General features: G+C 43.0%; 1 protein-coding gene across 14 annotated transcripts in view; it reads left to right on the forward strand.

The window, feature by feature from the left end:
- Positions 1 to 21,056, forward strand: part of Sergef (secretion regulating guanine nucleotide exchange factor) — a 236,139-nt gene that overhangs the window by 146,292 nt on the left and 68,791 nt on the right. For 8 of the 14 annotated variants that reach the window (XM_033764092.1, XM_033764088.1, XM_033764093.1 and 5 more), the window contains one exon: positions 70 to 106. The exons of 2 other annotated variants lie outside the window; for them this stretch is intronic. In XM_033764092.1, the coding sequence (XP_033619983.1) occupies positions 70 to 106 (37 nt within the window). Of the gene's footprint in view, positions 1 to 69; positions 107 to 4,976; positions 5,000 to 11,212; positions 11,646 to 16,334; positions 16,394 to 21,056 lie in introns of those variants that run through there. 4 more of the 14 variants (XM_033764098.1, XM_033764099.1, XM_033764097.1 and 1 more) reach the window with 4 other exon arrangements.

Here is a 21,056-nt window from a genome sequence, read left to right on the forward strand (position 1 = left end):
TGATCATAAAATATACCAGCTGAAATATTGCTATACGTTTTGTCTAGTATATTTTCTTTCTTTTTATAGATCTCTTGTGGCTCAGAGCATAATTTGGCAGTAATTGGTAAGTAATTTTTATACTGATACTATGTTTATTTTGAAACTCATATGATGGAATTGGAGACGACTTGATTAACTAAAAGCCAGGGTACATGTGTGTGTATAGGTATTGGGGAAATTTAGGAAAATGGAAGCCTGTTATTACCAAGAGTTTACTAAAAGTGCCTTTCCTGAAAATTTCATTCCCTGTCATTGAACACCTTTATAAGGTGCCCATGCTGGTCTTCTTGCCTCAGGAAGTGACACTTGGGGATCATAAAGAACTACAGGCTTGGGGCATCATGGATAGACAGCCAGGCATAAAGAGGAGGACGAGAGTGGGGCTCAGTATTAGAGCTCCTGGGTTCAGTCCCAGTACTGTTAAAAAGAAAAGTGGATTGGACAGCTTTGGTTCTTTAAATAAATCCTTTCTGCCAAGTTCTTTCTTCTTGATGTGGCTCTTTTTTTGGAAATACACAGCTCTGCTCACTTCCCTCACCATCTTGTACTAAGTAGCATTAAGGAACTCCCAGTTGGACTCACACCTCTGATTGAGATTTTCTCGTAGTTGGCGCTGCATACCCCAAGTTCGGTGTTTTTATGATTAGACCTATGAGCAATTCATTTAGGAAGCCTTTTCACTACTTTCATAGGTCAAGTCAGTTTCCAGCTCATAACATGTTAAACTACAGTATAGTGGTCAGGGATTTAGCTCAGCGGTGCTGTTGCCTGCCTCACAAGCGCAAAGTCCAGAGTTTGATCCCTGGTACAAAAGCAAAACAAAACAAACTACAGTGTAGTCCAGAGTGCCTGAGTTCAGTAGTCTTCTACTTACTACAAGTATGAACATGACAAGGTATCAACCCCTTCATATCTCATTTTCCTCATCTTTAAAGTGGAATGGCCATATGTCTACTTCATAACGTTATGTGAATTAATGTACACAAAACTCATAGAATGGCTCCAAGCTCTCAGCACGGCCTTCAGCATTGTTAGTTATTATTATCAGACATGATTAGTTCAAGGCATTGCTGTGTTTTGAGCTTTAAATCCCCCATCTCTAAAATGGAGGACTCACAATAGAAAACCAGTTTTTCCTCCAGCTCTGGTATTTTAGTTCACATCGCAGTCTCACTCTGCCTGTCTTATGTCAGTGATTTCTGTTCCTTTTTCTCCTAGCCTCTGACTCTAAACCTTGAATGGCAAGGCCCCTATGCATTCTTCTTGGTGTGTGTGTGTGTGTGTGTGTGTGTGTGTGTGTGTGTGTGTGTGTGTGTGTGTGTGTTCACAGCACCCAGCATAGTGCCTGGCCCTTAGCAAAGACTCAACCACTCTTGAATTGAATTGGACAGGCTCAGCTGCCTGGAATGGCAGTAGTTTGAAGCACTGCTTTGCAGCCCAAATGTGATGTGCAAAAAGGCAGAACCAAAGACAGCAGAGGAAGGAGGCTGTCAGCAGCCAGGGGAGCCAAAGGGGCTGGCATCAGAGAAAAAGCTAGGAAATGTAGCAGCCAACCTGCATGCTTTGCAGCAGTAACAGATCATTTGTACTGGCGCTGCTCCAGCCTGGATGTAATTAAAGCTAATCCAAGAGTCAAAGGTGGTACCTAGGATGTGGTGCTGCTTCTACCACTGTCACCACCACTACTGCTGTCACTAGGCTTGGAGAGGGCAGTTTCTTCTGGGACCAGCACAAGCAGGAAGACTGAAGGGAATCTAAATACACAAAAGCAAAGTCGAGATGAAGGAGTGGCCAGGGCCAGAGCTGAATGAGCAGCAGGCTGACCAGACACAGGCATCCTGGAGCTGTAGAAAGAGTAAAGATGGCAGGCAGACAGCCTTGGCCTACACTGGCTCCATCTCTGTGTGAGTCTCCATTTTTCCCCCTCATCTATGTAACTGGTTGAGAATTCCTCCTTGTAGGATTGTGGGGAAAGACGAGGTGACATAGTATGTGAAATGCCTGGTCTTTTGCCTTTGCTCTCATTTCCTTTGGTAGGGGTAGGGAGAGGGGATACTCACCTGTCAGCGTTACCAGTCCTGGCAAAGTATTTCTTGACAAAGAGGGAGAAATGATGTCATTCTGGAAAGTTATGCCCAAGGGCAGAGGCCATCAAAGGCAGTGGGAGAGCAGGACATGTCAGTGAGGTCCTTGAAACTGGACTTATTTCTTGTTTTGTTCCTAGTGACCAAGGTCTGGCGCACTGTCTGCTGAGTGAAAGGTTGTGGAGTTAGAAAGGGTGACACAGGACTCAGCATTGTCTGCCTGCCTGTGAGCTGGGAGCCAGATGCTCCCACCATGGGTGCAATATGGCCCCCACTGGGGCCCTGCAGGGGGCATGCTTTGCAAGCAGAGTGACAAGAAGCTGCCTATTAGGCCTGGCAGGAGGCCAGCAAGAGGGAGACAAGCTGGAGGGAGATAAGCTTGGGGGAGAGAAGAGCTCTTCTGGCTCACAGGCCTGTTTCTCACAGCCAGCTCCTCCTGTCGCCTGCCTGCCTGCCTGCCTGCCTGCCATTGCCCACCTCAGATGGGATTCCCTGCCTTCTGCCTCACTCCCTGAGCTTCTTTGCCCTGCAGTGCCTGCTGCTGCACCCACAATAACAGGCATAACTCAGTGATGGAGTAGACTAGAGCAGAATATAAAGAAGCCGGACTTTGTCAAGGGTAGAAGCAGCCTTAATGTCAAGTCAACATGCAACAGACAGATGAGCCTGTAAAGGGAGGTGGGGAGGTAGAGAAGGGTAAAGGACAAAACTGAGAACTTACTCTATCTCAAGGAGTGGACACAACCCCACAAAGTAGATTTGTTGTATCTGTTTTATAGTGAAGAAAACTGAGCCTTGGTTTTCTAAATTGGTTAAACAGGTAGCCTGGAAATAAGTACCAGTAATAGGGTAGAGATGCCTGCCTGCCTCCAGTACTCCTCTTTCCACTCTAGCATGTCCTGTGGCCCGAAGTAGGAAAGGGTAGTGATTCAGAAGAGCCCAGGCACTGGGGTCAGAGAGCCTAGATTCATTCTGCCTCCGCTTATGGGCTGTGGGGCCTTGTGTAATTGCCTTATCCTCTCTGTGTCTTGTTCACTTCATCCAGGAAAACGTATTATTGACCTCATGTGGTTGTTATGTAAAGTGCTAAGAACAATGTCTGGCACAAAGTACAGCTTCAGTAAATATTAGCTGTTATCATCATTATGTTTATCATCATTGTTACATGTTGAGAACTCAAGAAAGGAAGTTTTGTAATTGACTGCAGGAAGGCCTGTGGCTTAGGGTGAGAATCATAGGCACTAGAGAGGAGGTGCCTTCCCTGACTTGGATGACAGGAGCTGGGCAAGATTTCAGCATAGCTACAGGATGGATCTATAAACGGGAGCCTCTGGACATAGTCAAGACCCCCACAGCATTGGAAAAATGCTGTTCACATTTGCTCCCGGCCCAGATTCTGTTGTCCACTCTCCCAGGCAGGGATCCAGGCCCTGCGTGTTCCAGCCGAGGCAAGCCCACCGCAGCCACAGTTGTTTCCTCCTTGTACGCTGCTACTCCAGTTACTTCCAGGTTTCTTTCCCTTCATTTGTGGTTTGATTTAGTTCTTTCTTTGACTTCCAAAATAAGTTTGTCTGACATGTTTGGTGTTTTCCACTCAGTGCCCCTGTGGCTAGGCAGGATGGTTAGGTGGTGTGAGTTAGTGCTCTGCCCGCAGGAAGAACTGCTAGAGCTGGCGTGGAGATACAGGTGACGGTCGAGAGCTGAGGCCACTCTCTACCTGTGTGGCTCTTACAGTGGCTCTGCCTCACTGAGCCAGCAGATTCCTTCCCTGTGAAATGATGCCGGGATATCCTCATGGCATAGATATGTCCAGTTCGTTTTCCAAGTCTGCCACGCTCCCTGGTGCTTGCTCACCTGGCTGGTTTATTGGTCTATTTGTCTGCTTCCTTCCTTCCTTTCTTCCTTTCTACCCAGGATTTCCCTGCCCATCTAACATTTTCTGGCTGGTCCTATTTGTGGGTGCCAACTGAGGTCAGCATAGGTGAGCAGAGGGAACATGGCCATCACTTTCTCAGAAGATCCTTGCTCCCGGAGGCAGGATCTTCACATCCAGCGGTCTTCAGGCCCCTTACCTCCACATCTGGCTGAATTGGCTCAAGCTGTTTTGTTTCCCCCAGGAACAGTTTATTCTGGTACAAATGACCAGTTTGCTCGTTCCTTTCCTGATGTGCAGTTGTTCAGCCTTCCCTTCCTGCAGTAGAGGAAGAGCTGACTGTGTTGCCTCTCTTCCTACTCTGCAGACCCTTGGAAGGACTTTATTGGTGGCCTTTTCCTGGAGCAGGTGGCTTGCTAGACAGGCAGTTTTAAAGATTGGATATTGCGAGGAAAGTGTGGTACCGCCTGCTCTGCCAAGCAAAGGCAGTTGCTTTGAAGTTATACTCTACTCATTGATTTATTTTCTGATGATTTCCAATTGTTGAACATCTGTATGTTCGGTATACATATGGCAGAACATCTGACCTTGGCCTGAATCTCATCAAGGAGAGCCATGTGAGCTCTCATAGAAAAATTTAATAGAGATACATAACTCTTTTAGAGGGAAGGCACAGGCTATTTCTCACCCCAGGACTTTGAAGCATGCATTGAGGCAGGTTTAGACTTGTCTTTTCCTCTGTACAGTGTGGTAGGCAGAAGAGAAATGCTTTATATTCTCCCATTTGATCCTCACAGAAAATCAATGGGTTACTACTATTGTTAACCCCATTTTCTAGATAAGGGAAGATGAAACGTAAGATGAACAATGTGCCACACCCAAGTCATACATTTGGGAGGAACCTGTGTGTCAGATTTTTAGTTTGAGTCTCTAACTTCAAAACATGTGGGTGGCTAACTTGTGTTGCTTGTCTACAGATGGTTGACAGTTTGGCTCTGGCTGTTTGTAAGTCCATTAGGTAAGAATGTTCATCTCTTCGTTTTAATATTTAGTTCCCTACCAAGGCATATTGGTGCACACCTGTAATCCCAGCACTTGGTAGGCTGAGGCAGGAGGATCAAAGTTTGAGGTCCCTCCTGGAGAACTTACTGAAACCCTATCTCAAAAAGATAAAGGACCAGGATGTAGCTCAGAGTGAAGGCCTTGGGTTCAAACCCTAGTACAGGTTAAAAAAAAAAAAAAAAAAAAAAGAGGAGAAGAAAAGAAAATAGAAAGCAGCAACAATAACAAAAACATAGTTCTGCTTTCATGTTGGCAAGTTCTTCTGTATATCAAGTCTCAAGTTCTTCTGCTTCAGATTAAATAGTTCTCTGCATAACAACCAGACAAAGTTGTGAAATCAATAACATTGTTTTGGAAAGCCACTTCTTTTTTTTTTTTTTGGTAGCGGGGATTGAACTCGGGTCCTTGCACTTGCAAGGCAGGCCACCGAACCGCTGAGCTAAATCCCCAGCCTTTGGAAAGCCACTTCTTTTCAGATGTTTCTTTGTCTTTCCATTGTCCTTTTCCACTTAAAAAATTAATGTACTCATATAATTTTTGAATGATTAATACATGTATATAGATCAATACTTAAATTTAAAATGAAGAACTTTCTTCCCACGCTATTCCCCATTTGGCTAACCCCTTCCCAAAGCAACACATGAAGCTAACGCTTACTATGGTGTTAGTTTGTTCTATATCCTTCATATATAAGTGAACATCAAAATATTTCTTATTCCCCCTTTAATGTAAATAGCAGAATGCTATGTATAGTGTCTTTTTCTCAGCAGTTAAGCTGATAGATCTTTACATATCAGTATAAAAGCCATCTTAGTTATTTTTATAGCTACATAATATTTCAGTTTTCCTATGTACTGTAATTGAAGAAGTACCCTCTTTCTGGATATTCAGATCACTTCCAGTCTTTGTTATTATAAGCAGTACTGTAGTGGATAACTTTATATGTGTGTTATTTTATGTGTGGGAGGATATAGTTGTAAGATGAACTAATTCCTGGAGATGACATTATTGTATCTAAGAGAAAATGTATTTTTAATTCTGCGCATTACCGCAAAGTTGGCCTCTCTAGGGATTATGCCACTTTTTGCTCCTACCAGCAATATGGAAGAGTACCTGTTTTTTTCAGCGTCTCTAATAGAGCATATTAAAATTTGGATTTTTGCCAATCTAACAGTGAACAACTACTCAAGGCAGGTTTTTCTTATTTTTAAAATGAAAATTACAAAATATATAAAGCACACATGCTTTCAGGGTTCAGGTTGGTGAATTTTTATACATGTACATTACCTAAGAAACCAACACCCAGTGTGGGATACTGAACATTCAAAGCACCCTAGAAGGCTACCTCCTGCCCTATCATAGTGAGAGCTGACCTGTATTCTGTGTTTAAATTTTATGGTACCCTTCTGTTTGGTTCCTGTTGTTCAACACAGTGTGTCTGTAAGAATCATTCATGCTATGTATATAATAATTCTTTTTTATTGCTCAATAGTATTCTGCTGTGTGATAATACTACAATTGACTTATCCATTTTACTCTTGAACACTTGATCTTCCAGGCTAGGGACTATGAATAAGGATGCTATGAATATTCTTGTACAGCCTTTTGGTGAACATACATACATGCATACATTTTTTTCTTCTAGGTGCATAGTAGGATTTCTAGGTCATATGTTTAACATTGGCGGATACTATCCAGTTTTCCAAAGTAGCTATACCAAAGTAGCTTGGATTTGAGGCACAGGATTGACCACCCATTTTAGCATGATGCTGTGATCCTGGTAGGGCTGCATGTAGTAGCAGAAATGCAGCTGTGGCTCATCGCACTTGTTTACAAGTACTGAAGAAGCTTAGAACCTTGCAAAAGTAAGTCAAGGCAAAAATAATAAAAAATTGACTTGAGCTTGACCCCTGCTGCAATTCAAGGGCTTTCAGCTTTGCCATTTTCTGTATAATCCTAGGCACTTAGACTAGACAGTTCCTAAAATATTCTGTACTTGTCAGAATCTGTCTTTGTGTCCACAGACTGACTGTGTTGTACATCTTGATGGGCCTGGCCTTTGTGTATTTGCCTTGCATTCGGTAGGTCCTTCACATGTCTGTTAAATTCTGAGTGAATATTACATAATTCTCTTCAGTCTGTTCCTTCAGCTTACTAGCTGTTGATGATGGTTGTAGCATTTTGGATACTGCAGAGGAATGTAGTGAATAACCATTATCTCATGGAGCTCATAATTTTTTTCTTCTTTGGTTTTTATCTTTATTTTTTGTTAGTACATAACAGTCACACATATTGATCACATTCGTCATAGGGAATTTGTATTTGTACATGATATATCTTGATGCTTCTTTTTTCCCATTCCCCTCCCCCTCTTCAACTCCCCCATTTACAAAAGCTTTGTTTCCAATTTTTCCCTTCTTTCTCCTTTTTCCTTTTCCCTTCCTTTCCTTCCTCCTCCTTTCTCCCTTTTCACCTTCCTATTTGAACACAACTCATAATTTAATGGGAAAAGACTTATAAATCTGGAACACATTTTCTACTTTATGAATGAATGAATGAATACAAACGCAAGTGGTTGGTCAGCAAGACAGCATGTGGAGCTGTTAAGGGTTATTTAGGAAGATACTTCCAAAGTTGACAGTTATAGCAGAAGCTAAGACTTCTACAGAATAATGCCTTTGTCCTAGAAGTGACAGTGGTTGAGTATCTACCAAGTGCTGGCACCGTTCTGAGCATTTTGCAAGTATTTTCTCGTTTAGTTATCACGAAAGTAGAAAGCAGAAGAGAATTGGCTCCATTTCCCAGATGGCAAACTGGAGAATTAAAGAGGGAGAGGCCTGGATTCAATCTAACGTCTGCTGAGTTTGAGGGTTTTTACTTTTCCCTCATTGTGCTATTCCTTGCACTGATCAGGCTGGATATTTAGCTTATCAGTCAACATCAATTGAGCTTTTAGGTTGCATGTGACTTTGAAGACAGGAAGTATCCAAGCAAAGCCAGCATAGTCCTTGTCTGGAGGGGCAGAGGCCAGACCGTTGTGTATCCTCAGAGCATAGCACTTGAGAAACCATCCAAGTGTAACATTGGGCAGTTTTGACAGTGGCCAAGCAGTCAGGCCAGTGAACCTTCTCTGTCCTAATGCAGTCTGGGCAGCACCATCCTATCTCCTTGTGAATACCTAGATTCATAGCATTGACCCCCAGCACCCACAGTCCTCTCTGCCACCCACCCAGTGACTGGTGTTCCTGCTGCCTCTTGTCTCTGTGGAATCCCCTGTTCTCTCAGGTGCACCTACAGCCCATAAATGCAGAGCAGCTGTGAACATTCATTCACAAGTGCTCTCTCTCAGCAGGGCTTCAGCAGCACTCCACTTGGCCATTCATGAGTCTGTACATACCATGTAGTAGAAAGAGAACCAGGCCTAGAGACCTGGGTACTAGACAAGCTGTTGTCACATTGGGCAAGTGACTTTCCTTTTTCTGGTCCACCTTCTTTTAATAGATAAAACAAGAGAGTTAATGTGATGCTCCAGATCTCTTTCAGCTCTCACACTTTCTGAGACTGTTTTGTTCATCCATAAATTTCACACCTTTACCCCAACATAGGGCTAGGGAATGCAACTCAGAGGGGATGATATGTGAGGTGAATCTTACAGAATGAGTAGGAGGAAAACAAAGGCCTTCCAGTGGGTGGGACCAGCATGGACAAAGGCTAGCAGAAGGCATAGCAAACTGAGGAGGAACAGAAGTAGCTGAGGGGGAGCAGTGCTTTGAGAGACAAGACTGTGGGTCCTGAGGGCCTTGAATGTTAGACTGAGAAGCTAGGACTTTGTCCTGTGGGATAGTGGTGCAGGAAAGATTTAAAGCAGAGGAATGCCTTAATCTGATCTATTTTCAGAAATTGGATTTGGTCTTGTGGCTTTGTAAAATATATTTGTGAGTTTGTTCTGTGCAGCTGTTACAAAAGGGATGTTGCTGAGTTTTTGGTCTTCAGCACACTGGATTTCAAAGTCAGATTGTAAAAGGAAAGAAAGCAAAGCTAAGGGAGTGGAGTTGGGGGAGGGAGAGAGAGAGAATGTGGAACTCATAATTTAAGGTAAAAGACTTATGAAATAAACCTGGAACATATTTTCTACTTAATGAATGAATGAATACAAGAGAGAAAAGAAATTACAAAGTGGGATGCTAGTTCTGAAATCCCTATGAGGCCCACCCAGATTCTGCCCCACTGTAGTTGCAGTTCCAAGCCCAGCGCAAGACCCAGCTCCTCCCTCCTCTCATGGCAGCCAAGCCAAGCACCTGACTTGGTCAGAAAATCCCACAGGGTAGCCCCTGTGTGGCGCGTACGCATACCTTGGTAACCCTTTATGTATGCTGTTGACTTCATAGCCTAGGCTGCTTTGCCTAATCACCTGTCATTCTTACAGTGACTCTAAAGTTCTCAGCAAAAGTACAATCCCTGCTGAACAGTGAGTTGACAGAATCTCAGAAGGGATGCATGTTTTGCCTCAAGTGGCATCATACAGGAGCATGAGGACGTGGAGTTAGGAAGTTGTTGGTTCTGTTTCTAGCTCTGCTACTTAATATCTGTGTGAACAAGGGCCAAGTTACTGCCTTCCCTGAACTGTGGGCTTCTCATCTCTGTTCTGTAAGTGTTTGTCATGGGCACAAACTATGTGGTTATGCAGAAGCTCTTGACACAGAGTAGGTGCTCGGTATGTCTATTTCTGTTTCTTCTGACTTGTTTTAATACTTTTTCTTGTATTTCACCATATGGCCTTCTTTGTCATCTCTTTTGCCTCTATACTCTTAAGTCAGTGTCACATACATGTATTAATGGAAACATCCTTCCAGAGATCCTGACTGGTAACAGGTTTTCCTCTCTCAAAATCCAATGTCTTTGTACATACTGAAGCACAAAATGTATAATTGATATTTTGTAAGAGGAAGAAAAGGTCTAAAGGTATTGGGCAAATGGGAAGGGTAGGGGAAAAGTAAAAAGGAAAGAGAAAAAATAAGAGAAAAGGAAAAAAATGGAAACAAAGTTTTGGTAAATAGGGAAGGGTGGAGGAGGGAAGGGACGCTAGGGGAATGGGGAAAAAATAAGAACCAAGATATGTTATGTGAAGGTACAAGATCCCAATGATGAGTGTACTATATTGTATATCTAAAATGTACCAACAAAAAATATTTAAAAAAAAACACCCAAGAAAGTGAGACTGTTCATGAAGAGTGCTCATTGGCTGCTGGAGTTCAGTGTAAAGTGATTGGAGAATGGGAGGTTTTTCATTGGTAGACCCCAGATGTCAATGTTTATGCCCCCTCACCTTCTCTTGGCGTGGAGTATATATTCCTAGATATTAACTTCCTGGAGCAGTATGGAGGGAGAAAACTGGAGAGTCCCATCATCTACTATGTAGACTGTCGGTCCATTGGTTTTATCCTTATATTCACTCGCACCCTCTCTGGAATCTGCTTTTTCTGAGTCTAGGGCCTCCCTACATGAGTTTCTCCAGAGAAAATATGTCCAGTGTTCCTTTAGGGACAGCAAGAAGTAGGTTGCCTGGTGTGTACATGGAGGACAATGTAGGCATCTGACTGTCCTATAAATATGCATTCAGTCTACCCCTCTGTTTCAGCCTTCTCCTTGCCCTATAACCAAAGGTAATTCTCAGTCCTGAGGCTTTAAGTGTTCTGCAGGAAAAATGGGTTCCTTTTTTTACCTCTCCCTCCGTAAGCACTGGGCCACAGCCTTCTCCTTTTTGCAAAGTAACTTATGTCCTCCATCTGTTACTCATCTGAAATGTGTTGAGCTGTCTTGTCTGCTGTTGCCTCTTTTTCCATTCCCCTGTTCTTGGTGGAATCATGCTTTCTTTATTCCTTTCCAGTTGGCTTAACAGGGTTTTGGAAGGGATTAGAGATAAAGGCAAGGGATCAATGCCCTGATTGATGCGAGGTTCATAGCAGCTCATTGTAGCCCACAGCTAAGATGGATAAAGGAAGTGGTTTCACTATGCCCAGAGACTGCTAGGCAGGCTGGAAGTTGAATTACTGTGAAGTATGACAGGAGCGAAAACACTCAGAGGTGAAATATTAGCACTGTGACCTTTGTATTGGTGGAGCTTGTGAATTGAGTCTCTTCATTTATTCAGGTAGCACCCCCAAGATAAATTCTGCAGATGAAGGAGTTGACTGTGATCAGTTGGACACTGCCTTGCAGAATTTTTTTACCAAATGGCATTAAATAGGAAGATGGCAAAAAGGTGGGGATACGTGGACAGATGCTTTTTAAAATTTTAATTTTGCCAAATGAAGAGAATGGCCAAAGAAGGTTTATTGGAATCTACTGTAGGAGAAGATGCCTTTGCTTTCCAAGGGAGAAGAGTGGAATTTTAGCTGAGCTAACAGAAGAAGCCCGGGGCCATAGAACCACAGGCTTTAAATGGCAAGGAGACTTCAGGAAGAGCTTCGTTTCCACAGAAGAGGAAATTAAGGGTGAAGTGAAGACGTGTTTGGACCAAAATTATACAGCAAGTTAGAGATGAAGCCCGGGAATATAGCTTCCCCTGCCCATCCTTGTCACTGTGACGCCACAGCTCATGATGTCAGGAGCTTTTTCCTTGACTTGTTTCTGCTTACCGACACTAGAGGTGTCATATTCTTCATGTCCCTCTGCTGCTGCAGCTCATTGGTTTGGTGCATACAGCTCAGTACTTTACAGAAATTTATCAGTTTGCTTTTTATTTTCTAATTTTTTGGGTCTTCCTCAGGGGTTGCTATATGAACTCAATTGCAATTTTGTTTAAGTTAATGACTTCAGTGCCTTGGCTTTTAGGGGGAGTTTAGGAGAAAGAAGGGCTCAGAAGCCACCGAACCATTGTCCTGTGTACTGTACAGTATAAGGGGTTTGGCATACACAGAGATGGATCTATAATCAGTGATTGTACTACCTCAAATTAGTCAGTAATTGATTGGTAAAAATTGCAAAGAGGTCTCCTGTGGCTGCCATTTAAAAGCTCCAGTCTCAACCTGTCTGCATATAGGCACAGAAAGAGAACATTTTACTTCTGATAGGAGAAAATGGGGAAAGTGTATATACTAAAATCAAGACAAAAATCAAAATTTAAACAAGGATGGAAATATGATCTGAGGCCGACGAAGTGACATTGACTGTGGCTAAACATATGAGAAGGCCTAGTGTTAGGAATGACAGGGTGACTCCCTGTCAGCTTTCATCAGGGAGCCAGAGCACACAGTAACAGTTGTGCTGGCAGAGGGAGCAGATGAGCTTCTTGGTTATGATGCCCTTAAACTGCCAGCAGGACAGGTAATGGCGTGGTCTGCAGTCAGTAAAAGGGGCCTAGAGAAGACGTTTGTGGGTAGAGGTGGGGATGTGGTTTCAAGTGTCTTGCATTACAGCACCACATTCATGTGCCCACATTGCGAAATCACTTTTGTCCATTTGAGAGCAAGCCTGCAAAGCATGGGTGGCCATTGTGCACTTGGTTCGAGGGGATTAAAGTGGGTTGGAGCTGGAAAGGACTTCAGAAGCCATTTATTGCCACTCTTCATCTATAAATGAAATGTCCAGTTCTTGTGAGAAAGCAGATTTCCTACCACTGAGCCCAGAATCCTTTGCTCCAAATCCTTCCAAATCCATGCTCTCTGTCCCCTAGGGACGATGTCTTTTTTGGCATTCATCATCTAAGAGCTTTTGACCATTCAGATACTTTCATTAATTTTCATTTTTTTGTGTGATTTTAAGTAATTGCTCTCCACGTGCTTTAATTGCACATCTGTAAAAAATAGAGGCAATGTCTCCCACCTCTGCCTTGCCTTATACAGACTTTATGATGCTATAAAAGTATATGTAGAGTTAGAAATGAAGGATAATAGTTGTCATTAAAAAGTAAGAACATTGTAGTTTTGATAAATATTACTTTAACTCTTAAATGAATTTTATGTGATTTTTTAAGGAAATACATAAGTCCATTAAAAAAACTCAGCTCTGTCCCTTTCTACCCATGTTACATTGAATGAATTACAACCCTCCCTGAGCCCCAGTTCTCCTGGGTAGATGAAGAGAATGAGAATACTCAAAATTACTCTGACAGTTAAATGAGCTAATGTATATAAGGACCGAGCTTTCATAATGTATATAAGGACCTACACATAACATCAGCAGTGAATGAAGATTTTTGTAGCTCCACATCCTTGTCAAAACTTGGATGATCTAGCCAAATCTCACAAGTTCTGTCAAGAATTTTGTTTCAAAGACAGAGTGTGTCTTCCCAGGTTCAACCAGAGAAACAGAACTAGTAGGATACAGAAATTGAGATACCTGATCTTCAGAATTGTATTAGGCAGCTACAGAGGCTGGTTATGCAGGTCTGAAATCTATAGGGGAAACTGTTGGGAAGGGGGCATGCTGGAAATGGTGGCAGGAGCTGTCACTGGTCAAATAGCAGGGATCCATTAAGGGATCCCACTTCTTAAGGCCTTCCAGCTGACTGGATCAGGCTCACTGGGTTGTACCAGATAATTTCCTTTACATAGTCAGCTAATTGTAGGTATTCATCACATCTACAGAAATAATTCTGAGGACAGGATAAAGGCTGAGGTAAGGGAAGAGAGTCCAGAAGCAGAGGAGTGAGTAGGATTACCTCAAGGGAGAGGCGATGAGGAACTGAATTTGGGCAGTGGCAGCAGAAATAGAAAATGGAGATGAGATTTGAAAGGCAGAGCTCATCATGTTGGGATTAAGTGGCTTGAGGATTGAAAAGAGGTGAGGAAGAATGATTGGGATCAAGGCTGTGGGTTGATGTGTCATCATTGACAGGGAAGGGAAATATATCAACAGAGGAAAAGAGTAGGTTTGGGGTAAGGTGATAAATGTATCTTTTGTGTGTAACTGAGTATGACATGCCTGTGGAACATCCAAATAGAAGTTCCTGGCAGGAGGTTGGAATGGAGTGATGTAGAAAGGTCCGGGAATTATTTTTGTAGAGAAAGGTTAGTGAAGCAGATCTACTCAGTTACTGTTTTTTTCTTCATGAATATATGGATGGCATTTCTGCTAAGTAGCCCTGCTCGAGGATGTTTTTGCAATGCCTTTGACGATGTGACAGTAATGTGCCTGTTTTGTGATTATTCCTGCTGCTGCTGGGATTTAGCCCAGGGCAAAGACTGCTTTCTGGGCTACCTTTTGCAGGTTGGTCGATGTTCTCCATAGATGCCAAGAAGCTATTGCAAGGGGCAGGTCCTCAGGAAGAGCCCATACATATGAAGAAGCTACTTTCTTGAGGGAAAATCTCAGATGAAGTTGCTAATTTACTGGGAGTGACCTGAATCTACATATCACAGTATGATTAATGACTGTATAAAAGCTCACTGGCCCCATTAACAAGGCCAGCCCACTCCAGCTGCCTGGGCAGAATCCAGCCCTAGACCTCCTCTTAGCAGGTCTGCAGATAATGGCAGAGGGCTTGCTGCTTGGATGGTGGGGGAACTAGGTGGGGGGAGAAGGAATGAACACTCCCAGAACACTTCCTGTGTGTGCCAACCAGTGTGCCAGCACCTTCACCATGACAATGCTGAACACAGGGACAGCCAACACTCACTGAGTGCTTGCCTTGGTGCCAGGTACTGTGTACATGCAGTGGGGCTTCCCCCTACTTAATCATTACAAAGCCGTACATTGTAGCCACTGTTACCTGCATTTAACAAGTGAGGAGATTGAGGCAGAGAGGTGAAGTGACTTGCCCAGCATCACAGAGTTAGTAGATGGCTAAGGATTTGGAAAGTGCTCTGATTTTCAAGCCCACAGACCCAGACCCTGTACTGCCTTTCTCTGATACTTTCACAGCCACTTTCCCCTTCATGGTCTTGTCATGTAGAGAACAAGACTACAAGAGTTCTTACTGTGACAGTGCTGACAGATTTGGGTCCTCACGTTATTAGCTGGAGTGGGTTGGGGGAAATGCTGGGTGTTAATTAGGAGACTTGGGTTCTTATTCCAGCTAGTGTCTGACCTTGGACCTCAGACCTTAACCTTTCTGACCAGACATGGTGGTGCACACCTGTAATCCCAGCACTCTGAGAGGCTGAGGCAGGAAGACTGCAAGTGTGAGCCCAGTTGAGACAACTTAGTTCAATCTCCAGTAGAGTGGGTTGGGGGAAATGCTGGGTGTTAATTAGGAGACTTGGGTTCTTATTCCAGCTAGTGTCTGACCTTGGACCTCAGACCTTAACCTTTCTGACCAGACATGGTGGTGCACACCTGTAATCCCAGCACTCTGAGAGGCTGAGGCAGGAAGACTGCAAGTGTGAGCCCAGTTGAGACAACTTAGTTCAATCTCCAGTATCCAGATAGGAGTTATGCTATTCACTAGGAGTTATGCTATTATGTCTGGACCCATGTCTGTGCTTCTCAGGATATCCTCTCTCCTGTCATATCCCCTCACCTGACTCTTTTTGGCCTTTATTATGATTTATGACACTTGTCACTTAAAAGTCTATGATGATCATGGTCTTGAGGCAGGAGGCCATTGAAATTCTTGCATAAATAATTTCACCTCCTTGAGCCAACTAGAGGGAGGGAGGGAGTAGCAGATTTAGCAGCTGCTGAAACTATAACCAAGAGCAGTCTTGTCAATCACAGGAATGAGTCACGCAAATGGCTGCTTTGCTGGGTCCTCCAAAGCCATAAGGTCAATTGGATAGCATTGTTGCTTTCGTCACTCACTAAGCTGAAAATGAAGTTCATATATATTTGCCAGGACCTGGGCTCTGGGGTCAGGACTCACTGGAGTGTTTACTTCTCAGCATTGCCACTTAATAGCTGAGTGACCTTGAGCATGTCCTCTTATGTAACTAGGTCTCAGTTTCCTCCGGTGTAAAAATCCATGTGCCCACATTGTTGTTGTGCAGCAACAAGCGAAGAGATCATGGGTGTAAAGAACCCAGCGTGGTGCCCGGCCCTCATTAGACTCTCAGTAGTCCTTACCTCCTGGCTGGGTGGTGGGGATGAGCACCTTGGGGAGGTAGATTTGATGAGGGGTGAAACAGCCTTGTTTCCACAGTGCAAAGGCAGAGATCTCGGCAATAGATATTTGAATCACAGCTCTATTTTTAGTAGAATCCAGCCTGAGGTTTAAAACTGTGGCTTCTTCCTGGTCCCTTCGTGCTTTTCTGTAAGCAGCAGGGACTGGGGAGGTGGGGGAGTGGCCACCTTCCTTCCTGGCCTTGCCTTCACAGTCACATCTTTCTCATTAGCAGCAAGCAGACATCTTGGAGACCTGGAGCTTCAAGGAAACCTATGCTAATGTGTGAAGGTGAGTGTATCGCTCTAGTCTTCAGCAGGGTTCTCACTGTCAAACTGCCTTCAACTCTGCAACTTTTAAAACTTGAGAAGAATTTCATTCATAAACCCCGCCCATGTTCACATCATGGCTGTCTTCACCAATCTTTGGAGCACAGTAGCAAATATTGTTCTCCCAGATCTAGTCTCCCCCAACTTTTTCAAGATGCTCAACATCCACACAGGGCCCATAGCCATGTAATGACCCTGGATACATGGGCTCTGCCCGCCTCCTTGCAACCTTGTGTCTTAGAGAAGAAGGATGTAGACCACTGGGCACCTGGGATATGCATAGTAACAAATGCTATTTCCTTTCTTTTCGCAGCAGCTCTCTGGAATGTGATTTAATAGTTAAGGGCATAAAGTTTCAAATCAGCGCGACCAGGGTTTGAATCTTAGCTGTGTAACACAGCAGCAGTGTGGCCTGGGGCTCTGCTGAATGCAGGTGTCCTTTTCTATGAACTAGAGCTAATAGTGCCTCTCCCCAAGGACTATGAGGCTGAGTGAAAGAGTGTATACAAGGCCCTCGGCACAGTGCTGTAGGTGGTAAGGGCATACACACAGAGGAAGCGCTGGGCCAGGGGGGTTAGCTAATTTGTCTAAGGCAGGTATTATCTCTGTTTTATGTAAAAGGAAACAGGCAGAGAGAAGCACCTTTCTTAGTGCCCTAAAACTAGAGAACTACAGCCTAGTCTCCTGATGTTTCACCAGAAACCTCTAGAAAACTGGGATAAATGCTCTGGTTGCATTTGTGACTGGTCTCTTATTGATGGAATCCAAGCCCAGTGTCCCTTCTACTGCACCCTGCTTTTCTAGAAACAGGCTGCAAATGGAAGATATGTGAGCATGTGTACACAAATGCATGCATGAGTGACAGAGTAGGGAAACCTACTGGGGAACCACAATTCCCCAGGATGCCTCAAGAATGCAGTATTTTGGTTAATGGGGTTTCTCAGAGTATTAACACATTCATCATGGGGCCATAATTTGTGTCTAAATGCCCAGTGGCTCTGATTTAATAAAATAAACTTCTTCCTTATTTTAATAATTTTAATTGGTATCAGTAGTATTGATGTTTATATTTGGCAGTAATTATTCAGATTCAAGCTGCTAACTAGATTCAGTCCATTTACAGACTTTTTTATTAATTTTATTAGTAAAAAGACCGATAAAAGTGATTAGATCCATTTGTACCACCAGTAGCTCAAGGTACCTGATGGGACAGTCATACATGTACCGCCCATGGTTCAAGCCAGTGGGAATAACCTCTTCAAGTCTTATTGAAAGTCTTAGGAAATGCTTTATAGCCATTCACTTGATGATACTGGAAGGGGCTGTGTAGTGACTGTAATTAAATTCTCCTTAAGTGACAGAGCATCTTGGCAGGATGTCTAGTCATCATCAGATTGATCAGATGTGATGTGCAGGCCTCTCATAACAACCTGTAAGTCTCTCTGGGTCTTTTACACCCATTATGTCACTTAATCATGGCAACAGTGCTTTGTGTATGTGTGTGACAAGTGTGAGGGGCAGACAGGAAGATAATTATTGCCATCTCTCCTGTGAGCAAGCTAGAATCAAAGAGCAGGAACATCCTGTTGGAGTTGCATAACTTGATGATATGAGGGCTAGTACGGAAATGATATTTGGTGCAGTACAGTAAAGCATAAAAAACAAATTTTTGAGTCAGCTTACCTGGGTTCCAATCCTGGCTTTGCCACTTACTAATAGTGTTGACCTTGAGCAAATTAATGTCTCAGGTTGCAAGATTTCTCATCTGTAAAATGATGATTGCTTAAGAGCAGGAGGTGTAGCTCAGTGGTACAGCATGTGCTTAACATGCACAAAGCTCGAGGTTCAGTTGCTAGCATCACCAAAGGAAAAGGGGTGCAGTGGAGGGATACCTTAAGTAGAGGGTAGTTTAAGGATTCTAATGTTAAGCAACTAGTAGCATTGTGCCTACTCTGAGGTCTTCAGTGCATGGAAATATTCTTATTATCTCCTAGTACAGCACTCTTTCCAGTCTACCAGCATTTGCTGATATTGTGAATGTAGGAAGCACAAGAGATTAGACTGACCTGGCCTGAACTCATCAAACTCTAGAAATGTCTTTTTGAAGTAAATCTATCCTCATTATCTTTGGGAAATGGGGAAGTTAGTATATCCCTTTCTAATTACAGAAGCCTGAATCAGCTTTTATTCTGGAGGTAATTCTTAATTTTTCATCAATACAAGAGGTGCTACAAAGCAATAAAATAAATATCATATATGGATTTGTTAATAAATGCCCACAGCCTGGAGATGCTTTTGGGATCTTGTAGATCAGTTTTAAAAAATATACATAGGGCCGGGGATTTAGCTCAGCGGTTCAGTGGCCTGCCTTGCAAGCGCAAGGACCCGAGTTCAATCCCCGGTACAAAAAAAAAAAAAAAAAAAAAAAAAAAAAAAAAAAAAAAAAAAAAAAAAAAAAAAAAAAAAAAAAAAAAAAAAAAAAAAAAAAAAAAAAAAAAAAGTGTGGAGGCAAAATAATAAGAAAGCTCAGGAAGGAATTTGTTGCTGTGTGGGAGAACACATGATAAGGGTGTAAAAAGTGACATAAAGCTGATAAAGTGGCTTATAAATAAAAGTGACAAATATTATTCTCATCTACTTAAGTCCATTCTAACTTACAATAGTTAGAGGTAGAATTGATCATAGTCGTTGAAATAGAGCTTTTTCCAGAAGAAAGAGCCTGGCTTGGGAGACAGTGGACAGAGATGTTGCTCCTGGTTCCACCCATATTCTGCAGTATGATTTGGATACGTCTCATCGCCACTTTGGGTCTGTCTTCTTCATTTATATAAACAATTGTGCTGTTTTTAGAAAAGCTTTTAGAACTGTTACCAACACCCCTGAAGATGTTCCTTCATTTTCATTTATTAATTCATACCCTGGAATTCTCTTCTAAGGAAGGATTATAAATGTGGTAGAAGTTGGGCTGGAAGTGTGGCTCAGTGGTGAAGCACTTGCCTGGTGCACAAGGCCCTAGATTCTCCAACACTGGAGTGGGAAACAGGGAGACACGGAGGGAAGGAGGAAGGAGAAGAATGTAGAAAAAGCTTTATGGTTAAAGATGTTCATCATAATGTTTTTATACCTTGTTAAAATTAGGAGTTGCCTAAATGTACAAAATTTGAGGCTGGATAAATTATGGCCCATCTGCTTGACTAATTTGCGGTGTTTATTAAGTAACATTGCATTATTGAGTAATAGCATTGATCATGTGAAAATGAAGACAGAAAGCCACATTTGGAAAAGTATTGGGAAGGATCATGCTCCCCAGTGCATTCAGTGTTTTGATATTTTCTGGGCCCCTGTGATCTGGCTTCATTCCTTTGCACTAGCTGTCTTTGTGCCACTATTTACTGTGTATGATGGTGACTTTAAGAACATTTTCCTAATATCTTTCACCTCTGTATGCTTTTGTGTGTCCTGTTCATTCTTCCTGAAATGCCTTCCCTCCGTACTCCTCTGGTTTATCTCTATAGATTTTCCTGCCTTCTTAGATGAATCATTTGCTCTTTTATCCCTGTTCTTGTGTTTGTGTTACCTGGCTCTTAGCACACAATATATTGTATTATGGTCTTGTCTCTACACACAGACTGGGCACTCCTTGAGGGTTGAAAGTGTGTGGTGATGAGATTACCAGCACTTAGCAAAAGTCCTGACATATAACAGCCACTCAGTACATGTTGATTGAATTTTCATTTTTTTACTTTTCCATATTTTCTGCATATTTTAAAAGAGCCATGTGTTATATTTACATTGGAAGATAAATAATTCGTTCCTGCATTTATTTTAATGAGGTGACCATCATGCCTAAAATCTGAGAATGCATCAGAACTATCCAGAGAGCTTATTAAATGCACATTTCCTGGTGTCATGAAGACTTCTTAAATCCAAATCCCCAGAGTAAGGACCTGGACTTACTGTTGCTACAAGTCACCATGGATTTTGGAATATTCAGCCACATCTGAGAGCCTTTGGTCTAACTACCTCTGAGGGCCCTTCAGTTTATAATCTTTATAGGTTTTTGTTTTGTTTCATTTGCGGTGCAGGGCCTCATGCATGCTAGGCAAGCACTCTACCACTGAGCTCCATCCCAGCCTTTTGTATGGCTCTCCTGACCCTTGCTACCCTTCAGGGAGCAGCAGGTCAGACAGTGGAGAATAACCATACCAGTTTCATCATTGAGCACCTCTTCTTTGCCAGGGACTGCTTTTATGCAGCATTTTATATCTGTACAATCACACTGTAAGGTCAGTTTTATTATCTCCATTTTATAGAAGAGAAAACTGAGGCAAACAAAAGTCATAGCTTTCCCAAGGTCAAACAGCAAGAATACAGGGGCACCTCTATTTCCATTCAGTTCTGTCAGACTTCAGAGCTGGAACTGGAATCTCCCTGGCGGCCCACTCTATCCCCTCAAACAAAGGCACCTGCAGGGCCAGGCTTTGCCACGTGCAAACACCCCCTGCCCTCTGTTCGGGCATGAGGGATTGGCTTCCTCGGTGGGCAGCAGTGCACCAAATGTGCCCTGGCACCCACCCATCTGCGTAGAGGCGCAGTGAAGCAGTGGAATTCAATTTGCGGCAGTG

The sequence above is a fragment of the Fukomys damarensis genome, unplaced genomic scaffold (genome assembly GCF_012274545.1).
Source record: "Fukomys damarensis isolate Sample0158 unplaced genomic scaffold, DMR_v1.0_HiC HiC_scaffold_16, whole genome shotgun sequence".
In the NCBI taxonomy this organism is placed as follows: Eukaryota; Metazoa; Chordata; class Mammalia; order Rodentia; family Bathyergidae; genus Fukomys; species Fukomys damarensis.